An 11,412-nucleotide genomic window follows, 5' to 3' on the forward strand; every position below is an offset into this window, starting at 1 on the left:
CCCCCCCCCATTTCCTCACTGTGCTTTTTGTTAGCTGGAGGTCACATTCTGAATCAACCGCAGACAAAGTTTTTCTCTCCATGTTTATCTCTTGACCAGAGCCGTTATCTAATACAACAGAACAATTCCAAAGAGCAATGCTCTAAATGCAAAATGCAGTACCTATATCAACCAAATAAAATATATTTTGTACTGCTCTGACCAAGTAAAAGAAATCCTGATTGTTACGGGTAGCTTTTAGCCCAGTTTACTGCACTCTCTCTCCCCACTTTATTATAGCACTGGCATTCACCACTACAAACACCCTAGCTACTGAAATATTGCAAAATGAGAACCAATATGAGTAATATAGGTTTACAAAATAATAGTTTACACTGGAAACCTACCACTTTGCTCTTTACAGAGCTGTTCTGCCTGGTCCCAAATTTCAGTGGCAAAAAGGAAGTTGGATGTGACTTGAACGTAGCTGGCTGCCATCTGATGTATCCTGTGTGGAATAGTTACGGACGATGAACCACCTGAGGAACTGGACACACTGGAGGTATAGCTGTTGGAGTTGCCAGGTGACAGCTTTGGGGACACTGGCGAAGGCATACTTACAGACTTGCTAAATAAAAGAAGCCAAAAGATATTTTTTTATATTAAACTCATGCAAAAACATAAGAATCATTAAAAGAGGAAAATAAATAGCATAAAATCCAGTGAGGTGGTATCGAGCCGTTTCCGGGAGGGACAGGTGCTGCGTGCAGCAGCCTGTTCTTCTCTATGGGAGAACGCGTCCGTACCCCACACCCGATCAAGCACATCCATGCAGGTCTGGGTGTTCGTACTTGGACGCAGACAGGATGGGTCCTGTCTGCAACAGAGTATGCACACCCTGGACCCGGACAAAAGTGCAGTTCGGGTGTCCGAATGATGGCGTACGGTTGCATCATCCCATAGGGAAGAACAGGCTGCTGCACGCAGCTCCTGTACCTCCCGGGAACGGCCTGATGCGGGCATTCACGCTGCATGGACGTGTACGGCCCAACCAAACACTGTGTGAATGAGGCCATAGACTCACATTGTTGTGGTCAGAGAAACTCCAAAGAAAAAAACAAAACATTATTCTGAAAAGCATTCTGCAGTGATTTTTCAGATTACATAAAACAGATGTGACCCACATGCACGTTTCTATTATCTGTCAAAAGGAAATACTATTTCCAACCTCCCCTCAGAACAAAACTGGCAAAAAATGCCTAAATATTCAAACCAAAGGACTTCTTACCTTCCCAAACCAGGTGATGGGGCTTGTGAATTACTGTAAGAGTTCTGTAAAAAGAGAAAGTAACAATAACAAAGATATAAATGTAAAACGTTCCTGGACATTGGAGGTATTTGCAAAGCCTACACAGTACATTTTGTGTTACAGAAAGTGAGACGTGGCACAGATGTTGCTATAATAGAATTTTTTGTACTCACCATAAAATCCTTTTGTTGGAGTATATTGAGGAACACAGGAAATCATACTTTTGTGTTATACTACCACCTACAGGAGGACTGAAGAATGGCAAACAAATAAAAAAATATCTGTAGGCCAGCCCAGGATAACCCCTCCTACCATTAGCATGTCTCATTTCCTAGCAAGCGGTACCAAAAGCATAAAACACAAACAATGAGGGGTGAGACCTGTGTCCCTCAATGGACTCCAAGAAAAGGATAATGAGTACATAAATTCTATTTTGTATTCTTTCACATCCTTTGAGGGACAAAAGTCATCAAACTTTCTGAAAGTCCAAAAGGGTGGGAAACAGCAAACAACCCTTAGCAGGTCCAATCCAATGTGACTAAGAGAACTGGGGACTGCATGCAGATCAAGAGCTGCCTGAACAACCAATGCCCGAAGCTGGCACTGGAAGTGGCCGAACAGCCCCCTCTGGTAAGAAAGGGACAAGACCAGGTTGTTATTTAGTGTGGGAAATAAGCCTGATGACAGAAAACCAAGAGAATACTTACAACTAGTGAGGAAGAACAGGGTAGGGAAACCCTGAGTCATAAACCATAGGAACAGGTTGACCTTATCCACCAGAAGGGCAGATGGAAAAACAATTTTCCAACAGAGAAGGATTCAGAGCCATAAGCGTGCTCCAAAAGGAGAAGGAACTCCTTTCCAAGACCTGACAAAAGAAACTGAGAATTATGACCTTGTAAGGGGAGACCAGAGCCACCCTAGATTAGAAAAGACCGCAAGAGTCAACTCATATGATCCAAAAAAGAAAAGGGGTGCATGTCTGGGAAGACTGCCAGGGTAGATATTAGGGATATTTAGATATCAGTGCCGACACTTGGCATTTTCACAAGGACTACCAGGGTTGCAGGCTGTTGCATCTATACCTCACTCTGGTGCTCCACCACTGTCCTGAAATCATTAGTTTGTATTGTTTTAGAAAAACTGTCACATAACAAACAAAAATGCATCAGTACTTGTATCTGTGCGTACTTGGACCTGTATCAGCACCTGTACTTGAAAAAATTGTATTAAAAATCATACATTAAAAACAGGGATGCACAAATCCCAGGAGCTCCGTGTGCTCCTTACAAATGACAGCTGCCTCCTAATTTTAGAATTCTTTCTCTGGTCTTGGAGCTGGAAATGTACATGTACATGTACCGAGTACGGTATTTGGTATCAACACACCTACCACCTTGCTAGGGCTAGTACTATCCAAGGAAGAAAACTGAGGATGACCTGGTCAGAATTATCTCCAGGGAGATATACACTCCTGAACCACCTTAGAGAACAAAGGTTCGATCCCATTAGGTCATCACGCCAACAGGGTAAGGCACATGAGAGCTACCCATACAAGAATTAGGCAGAGGATAAAAGGTTTATAATCGCCAAATGTTGAAAGGAGGACCTAAAATCCGATAGAAGCAATAACCAAGCTCAACTCCCACCTATCTGTAGGAACAACAAGGCGACCCTGGTGAAAGCACTATATGAGAACTTGTCAGAAAGGCTTTCTTCAGTAGTCTGCAAAACCACTAGGAAGGGAAGGCCTAGACCCAGGTAAGATCCAACAGAGTCATCAAAGCATTCCTTGCCAATGTCAGAGGATTCCTGCGTCAGCAGATACACTGAGGTATTATGTGGCTCTCCTCTGACATGCTCCACCTACAGCACAGGATCTGAAATGCACCTTGGTGCGTGGATTGCTCCTCCATGTCTAGAAGTAATCAACTGGGAAAAACAGGCCTCCAGAAAATTGCACTTGAAGAGTAAAGATCAGACAGGACTAGAACAAAGATTAGGTCTAAGTTAGGATCCTAGCTATTTTGTCACATGAACCACTCGTTTCTCTTTTATGATACAGGTTGGCCAGTACTCAGACGTCCAAAGGTGTCTATCAAGAGAATGATTTCCCTGACCCGGGAATTATCTAGCAATGTAGAAGGTACGATCTGCCCTGGAATTTCAGAAGGTTGCCCAGGAAATGTGTTCTCCAACGACAGGATTTTCTCGAAGGTGGGAAGAGAAGTCCTTGCCAGCACTAGAACTGTAAGGCTTTCAGAATCATCAGGCCATGAACTACTTAAGCCTTAGAATCAGACAATGTAGTCTACTTTAGAACCTGATCCACAACAGCAGCTGGGAGGGGAACTGAGGTAGCCTGAGAAAGGGCTGGAGATGAGGAGGTGCCTCACAGGGTGACCCCTTGACACACAAATCTCCTGCAACAGTAAAGAGGTGGGTAACTCCCTGACCAAAGAAAAGGGACACAAGAGAAAAAATGCTGCAGACCCTTCTATTGAAGAACCATACTGGCTTAAACTGTTTGCAGATGAGAAAAGGTCTCAAATGCGGATTCCTGATTAAACAAGACCCATGGTGAATCTTGGGAGGCATTTAGACCATCAGCAAGATGTTGTCAATTAGGGCCTACAGCGACTGTTTTCTCCACCGGAGGTTGTCCAAATGTCCCACAATGGGGATGCCATGAGAAGGCACTAAGGCAAACACTGAAGCCAGCACACCTGAAGACGGAGAGAGGGTAGAGAACACCCAGGGTGCACGGGGTAAGGATGAAGGATTAACAAACATTACTCCATTTGGAAAAGAGTGGGTGCACCTTCGTACTGAAAGCTTCCCTTAGAGTTTAGCAGGTTTATCATCTCAGACCATGGTAAAAAAAACAAGGCTTAAGGGACCTAGTCATGCCTTTAGGAGTAGGTGAAGGAAAAGAAAGATTTCTTACACTGTGGCAGTTGAACACTCTGTCATCCAGTGATATCCTTGATAACATCAAGGGTAGGTCTTAAGAGCCATCACACCCACCAAAGACCAAACAATCCTTGCACAGAATGTCCACATCCCAGAACTTAAACCAGAGCACTCTAAAGCTGTGGGCAGATCATTAATCTACTTTGCAAAAAAGATGCAGGAGCATGCATAGATCCTCTGCACTCAGCACCAGTACATAACTGTGTGAATTTGGCCACAATGTCTTGTGTGACTGTAGTGGAGTAGTTGTGGAAAGGTAAAAGACTTGGCCTGACCCGGTGGTGATAAGGAAGACTAATGACAGCATGCCAGATTGCAATAAGTACTTTCAGAAGGCACAGAGCAATTAGGAGTGTGTGAGGTGGGGCCACCCATTGCAGCAGGACAGTCCCGTCTGTATCAAGATATAGACCTGTTGCGATCGCACAGCTGTGATGCAACTAAATGCAGCATTTGAGGCAGGGCCTCAGGTACTCTGAAATCCTAGACAACTGGCAGTCGTTGAGGGCTACATAGCCAGAGGTGACCAAAGTCACTGTAGACAGGCAGTAGGAAGAGCCCAGAGTGCTATGTGGCACTTTGAAAACAGGAGCAGGGGGAGATGCTTTCTTGATGTTGACTACAGGAAGTGGCACTTCCAACAGCACTGCATCTGTAAAGCCCTATGTAGCCAAATACCAGAATGGGTCCCTCAAAAGCACCTAACATGGAACCCAGTGCTTAAAGGTCACTTCCAGGCTAGCCCTGTAACATCCAGTCCAGTAAGGTCCAGATATGGCACTCCAATGTTACACTGAGGAAAGGTCGCTCCAGAGAGCAGCAATTGTAGAGGCCAGCTCTAGCAGCAACTCCGCAAAAATGCTGGCTAAACAAATAAGTTAAGACTTTTTCCAGCAGAGCCGAGAAGAAATTTTCCTTCCTCCTAGGACACTAGTGGAAAAAAAATGGAGGCATGCTGGTAGTAGGAGGGGTTATCCTGATCTGGCCTGCAAATTGTTTTTTTTGTTCGTCAGTGTCCAATACTTCTGTAGTCGGCAAGATAACCCAAAAATATATGACATCCTGTGACACTCAATGGATGAGAATTAAATTGCAGTCAATAAAAGGTTTGCATCACAGTGATACCACTGATGTGTAGCTCTGTTGCAAAGTATCTGATTTTCAGACACTAAGCAGTGAATTGGAATCATAACTCTATCCAATAAGCAAAGAGCTGACTAAGGAGGCTGAACCAGAAGTCACTAAAATTAACTCTCAGAGGTGTGGCAGAAAAGTGTGAAATACAAGATTTACAGACAAGAATTGAGTATGTGAGAAGAGTATTTAAGGATAAGTGAACTTTAAAACACAGTGCACTTATCCTTTTTACCCCATTCTCCTGACCTAACCTAGCCTCCACCTCTATAAACAGATGCTTACTTTGATCCATTAGCTGCGGCTCTACAATTTGTTTATATCCAGCGCCACTGATCATGACTCCCTTGGCCACTCCTTTGTAGCACTGCCCCACAAACTTCTAGGAGGTTCTGTCCCAAGACAGTCAAGAGATGGCTCATATGGGACTGTAATGTACAAGTGCAGCCAGGATAGTTAAGACTTGCAGTGATGGATGTATACAGTTAAGGTGTGGCCGTCAGAAGAAGGTAAATACGCAATCCGTGGAGGGTTGGTTAGATTTAGTCGGGGGACACTAACTCTAAAATGGCTGATATTGGTACAAAATGACAGGTGATGTGGTGATGAGCAATGATCATATGTAATTTCCCTACACATGTACTTAACTATTTGTGGCCTGAAAAGGCTAAGGGAGGTATGGATTATGTGTTGCATTCAGTGTTTCAAACACACAACTCCCTTTACTGTCAAACCCTGATGCCTTGTTACATAAAAGGTAGTCATTGAACATAATATTGTCTAAGCACCAGAAAAGGAAGCATTTACATACTGCTAAAAACCCAACACATTTCACTTACTTTCAAATGCTCAGTTAATGTTTTGGAATACTTCAATGCACTCTCCTTCTTCAGTTTAAACAACCTCAAGTACAGAAGAGACTGGCACCTGAGACTGTAGGGGCACACAACAAAAAAAGGTTTTTAAAAAAATGTCAGATATTAACAGACAGACAATTCTTTTTTTCTGAAGGATAAAAGCAAAAGACTGGTTACAGAGGTGTTCAATTGTGTTCTTGTAGTGACTCAACCAGAACAACCCATGTTTTGCTCCAAGTTAGAACAGGAAATAGTCTTTAAGGGGAATACACAAACCATGCGTCAGGCACATTGCATATAGAAACGCCTATGCTGTCTTATTAGCATTAATGATGCTCATATTCGTCATTTTCATAATGAGAATTGGTCCATGTTTGCATGGTCCCATAAAACAATACCTAGCAAGACCTAAATTATAAATGAGTAAATAAATATAGAATAAGATAGATGTTGGATATCCTTTGTGACTGCTAGGATAATGGCAACACAAACCACACTAAAATACATTTTCAACAGAATTGTACTTTTAACTACCTTTTGTCTGTAAATAATGGTAAGTAGATTTATTTGAGTAAGTTTATGTTGTATCCACTGTTGGTACGTGGCAGTAGGTGGCCAACTACACATGAATGACTACAGCTGCTATGTTTCCCCAATGCCCCATTTCACCTTATGGTGCAGCCAGGATAGTTTAAACAAAATGCATAGAAAGTTTAAACAAAATGCAGTTTTAAAAAGTGTATACATTGTGCGTGAAGGGCATCACTTTGGAGAAGGCAATGTATTATTTGGACTCCGGGTCTTGAAGGAAGAGAAATAACAGCATTCTTGACTACATGATGATTCATGCCTAAATTATATGCATATGAGCATACCACCAGGAAATGTAACCTGCACTTGTTGAGTAAATGTGCTAAATTAATAGCTGGTGTCACTATGAAAGAGCTTATAAGTTGCACTCACCAAAGAACACCAAGCCTTTTATCAGCCGCAGTAGCATCTGGAGCAGAATAACTCTTCAGCTTCATAGTATACCTGAAAAGGTAATCACCTGTGTTACTGATAATACTGGTAAATCACCTGTGTGCTTTTTATAAGAATTCTTAGTAATATATAGGTGGGTGTGTGTATATATAGATATTTTATACATCAATAACTTTTGCTACAAGTACTAAACAGATAGCAATAGAACGCAGGCTAGATTTCCACCATTTGAATAATGGAATGATAAATCCCACCAATTAATAAAATGAATCATTATAATCCGTATAACACAGAAAAATAACATTTTAAAATGAAATATATAAAAGGAAAACAATTTAATTGAAGTTTAAACAAGGCTTGGATTGATAATTATCATAAGACAAAGGATTTATTAATACATGGTCTTTATCTGCAATATATAATTAAACTGAAATTGGATTTTTGTACTTACTGAAAAATGTCTTTCATGGAGTCTGAGGGACACAAGATTGTAGGTAGTCTATGAAGGGAAAAGCAACCTTTGGCACTCCAGCTGTTGTGGAACTAGAACTCCCAAGAGGCATTGCAACACTCATATCCACAGAAGTGACTCCAAGAGGCAGCCGCAGAATGGTATTTGTAGTTCCACCACAGCTGGAATGCCTAATGTTGCCTACCCCTGATCCCTAACATGTCAGTTTTACTTTAAGCCAGCCCATGTATAACCCTGCATCCAACCACAAAACAGGTTTGTGAACAAGCAGAAAATTAGGCCAAAAAAAGGGGGCGGGATATGTGTCCCTTAATTGACACCAAGGAAGAGATTTACAGTGAGTACAACATTCTTTTTTTTTTATTGTCCATTGAGGGACACAGGATTTTTCAAATAGTCTATGACATAGACTATTCTATGTCACTATTCTGACATAGTCTATGATGTCCAAAAGCAGTCTACCTAAGGGATGTGCAAAGCCACTAAAAAAAGCAACGGATGTGAAATTTTACAAGACGCCTGAATGGAAGCTCTATACATAACAAAACTATGAAATATGGAGCAGGAAATTGTCAAGGGGAGACACGTAAAATCAATTCCTAATAGAGGCTTGATGAAAAACAATCAAATAAGGAGGATGACATTGTCAAGGGGAGAAATGTAAGATCATCCTAGTATTTCAGATCAGGAGTTAAATTCTGTAACCAGAGATTCCAAAACCAGTAGTTCAAGGTGAAACGAGCCTAGACCAAATAAGTGGAGGACAACCGATCATCCACCTTAGGGAAATACAGGTAGAAAATACAAACCCAAAAGGAAATCAACTTAGACCATCAGTTATGTGGGTCAAAAAAAATATTGGTGTGAAGACCTAAGCCTACTATACCAAACCCTGGACTTCAGGGAAAAGAAGATAGGACGGACGAGCTATGTCCATGAAAACAAACCAACTAGATAACAGCCGGAAGCTTAGATAAGGTATCTTTAACATTAGGACAAGAGAGGTTGAATATGAGTGATGTTCCTAGACAGGGAGTAATTTCAAACAGAGGTATGAATGGATATACATACATACATACATACATACTGTATATGGATAGGGCTCATTAAAGGAAAACTATGGGCAGAGAGCTGTGACAGGATTGAGAGGTGAGCGGACGCCGGTATATGTTCGCTCACCTCCCGATCTACCGAGCCGACCTGTGACAGTCTCATTGTCACAGGTCGGCTAGAACTATGAGGTGAGTGGAAAGCACTCACCTCATAGTTCTCCTTTAAATAGAAATTAAAATATAGAGAGCAATAATTGAATAGGAACCACAATCAATGAAAAGAGAGAGTGGAGTGATAAACACTTATAGTATTCAGGAGTGAATACAGTAGTCAGGGATGAAGTTAAATTGTAACACCAATAGGCAAATAAAAATAACCAAATAATGAGAAGGAATTCATGCTATTTTTCCAAAAACAGTTTGAGAAACATGACCGTTATATCAAGCCCTGCCTGATCGAGTATAAAATATTATTCTAGGAATATATTTTTGACTGTCTGAATTATTATTATTAATTTTATACAGAATTTATATAGCACCAACAGTTTGACCAGCACTTTACAATATAAGGAAGACATTACAGTTATAATACAAGTCAAGATGGTAAGGAGGGCCCTGCCCATTAGAGCTTACGATCTAAAAGGGAGGGCAAGTGGTACAAGAGGTGGCCGCTGTGTTGGGATAAATTGTTTGAGGAAAGTGGTAGTTCAGCGGTTAGGATGAGGTGCAATAGGCTTCCCTGAAGAACAGGGAAGGAGTCCAAGGAAGTCCAAGGAAAAAAAAGTGAGAAACTCTTATTAAGGAATCATCTTCCAATAAGACTGCTTGTCTACAATCTACTAAGGGAAATAAGCAGTTGTATTTGTGGACATTTCAGGGAGGTACAGAAGAATTAGAAAACAATGTTTCCTTGCAAAGAAGGTCACAAACTCAGTAAAAGGACTCCCGATGTGCAAATTAGAAATTTTTTAGCTGTGGAGGTGAAAAGGGACTGCTTTGAAAAAGAAGGCTGGAGAAGCATTATTTCCAGGGAGAGGGAAGAGATGGTCCTAAATATGAGGAGACCCGCAATATTATTGGTAACTTTAGAAAAAGGGGTTCAATATTATTCTATAGATTGCCTCAAGAGAATGATAGAGATAGGCCGTGATGTACCCAAGGAAGGTAACATTTAGCACTCTGTCGCAGGAAACTGCTAGGATGTAGGACAAAGACTTTTCACTGAACATTTGTAGGAGAATAAAAGAATACAAGGTACTATAGATAACCGTGTTTTATACCATACTAAAAAGTACAACTTACCAAAGTATGGGAAACGAATACCTGTAGAGTAGGAAATCCCTACAAAAAGGATAGGGCTTGAAAAAATTAAACCATAAGGAGTAAAAACCCAGTAAAAGCGAAAGAACTCACAGTAGAGAGGGGTGCAGGAATAAAGCTGTCCATACACTGCTTGAATTTCAAACTGTCAGTGGCTCTGCTGGCACTACCTGGGCTCGACAAAAGTAGATTAAATAAGTCGGGTAGAAAATTGTTGTCCAAATAGTGAGTGCAGCCAATCTGCTGCAGTGTTGCACTATTTGGACAAAGGCGGGCGCTGGCAGTCAGAATACAATAGCTCATCAAGACAGCTTCATCCTTCCACGCTGTTTAAAGCTTAGAGGAATCTGTTACATTTCTTTTGTTCAGCCTGCAGGCAGGTGATTGTTTGTTAAGGCGGATGACTGCATAGACCACAGTAGGTAGGGACCATTTGTCAAATTCCCCTAGAAAGGAAAAGCACTCCTCTACACTATTAGAGGAATCCCATGATTCCACTGGTTTATTCCAGTTCTCATTAAGGACAGTTTTACAAATAGAATGTTATGGGAAGGTCCTTGCTGCTTCAGCTCTATAAGACCCAATGCTCAGAAGAGCAGGATGATCCCCTAATTGCCGGGTAGAATACAAAGCATCAATTAAAGGCTGAATAATGTCTTGTAAAGCTAAGTCACATGCCCTTGAGGTGAAGGCTGTGGAGGCTCTCAATCTAAGTCATAGATAGTAATAGGAAACTCAAGCACACTAAGGAGAAAAGTTACAATAGCAGGTTCAGTTGTAACAAGGTTTGCTTAGAACACTTATGAGCATGCTAAAAAAACAACAAAAAAACCAAGCCTGCTGATTGGAGGGGTACTATATAAGGCTGGTTTACACTTTTTGTTTTTCCAGTGTCCAAAGCTACTGCAGGCAGCAGTATAACACACGTGTCCCAGACTAGCTTGTGAACCTCACTGGACGATAAAGAAAAACAATTCTAACCTTTATACCTATGTTTTACTCACAGAATGGCATCTCTGTGAACATATTACCCCAACCAAGATGGAAAAGGTCAAAAAAAAAAAAAAACACTTCTGCTACCTACAAGTCAGTCTAAGTAGCCAAAACAATCTGCTGTCACTACACACATCAATATACATACTTAATGAGTTCCACGGTTTCTGAATACATAGGAAATGGAGACTTTGCTTCTTGGACACTCTTCTCCAGTGCATTCCCACACTCAATAAAAGACACGACTGCATCCAAGTAGTATACTGCTTTTTCAAATCTATCAGACTAGAGCGAAGAGAAAAAAAAAAAAAAAAAGATTATACTTAAGTGTCTTTAAAT

At 41.2% G+C, this 11,412-nt stretch overlaps 1 protein-coding gene across 1 annotated transcript in view; it reads right to left on the minus strand.

Moving 5' to 3' along the window:
- The window catches only part of AFF4 (AF4/FMR2 family member 4), a 95,809-nt gene that overhangs the window by 435 nt on the left and 83,962 nt on the right, over positions 1-11,412 (minus strand). The window contains exons 17-21 of the mRNA XM_018563228.1: positions 11,222-11,358; positions 7,216-7,287; positions 6,235-6,328; positions 1,268-1,311; positions 387-607 (exon numbers count right to left, since the gene is read on the minus strand). Of these exons, the coding sequence (XP_018418730.1) occupies positions 387-607; positions 1,268-1,311; positions 6,235-6,328; positions 7,216-7,287; positions 11,222-11,358 (568 nt within the window). The remainder of the gene's footprint in view (positions 1-386; positions 608-1,267; positions 1,312-6,234; positions 6,329-7,215; positions 7,288-11,221; positions 11,359-11,412) is intronic.

Source organism: Nanorana parkeri, unplaced genomic scaffold, assembly GCF_000935625.1.
Source record: "Nanorana parkeri isolate BGI_ZX_2015 unplaced genomic scaffold, ASM93562v1 scaffold643, whole genome shotgun sequence".
Taxonomy (NCBI): Eukaryota; Metazoa; Chordata; class Amphibia; order Anura; family Dicroglossidae; genus Nanorana; species Nanorana parkeri.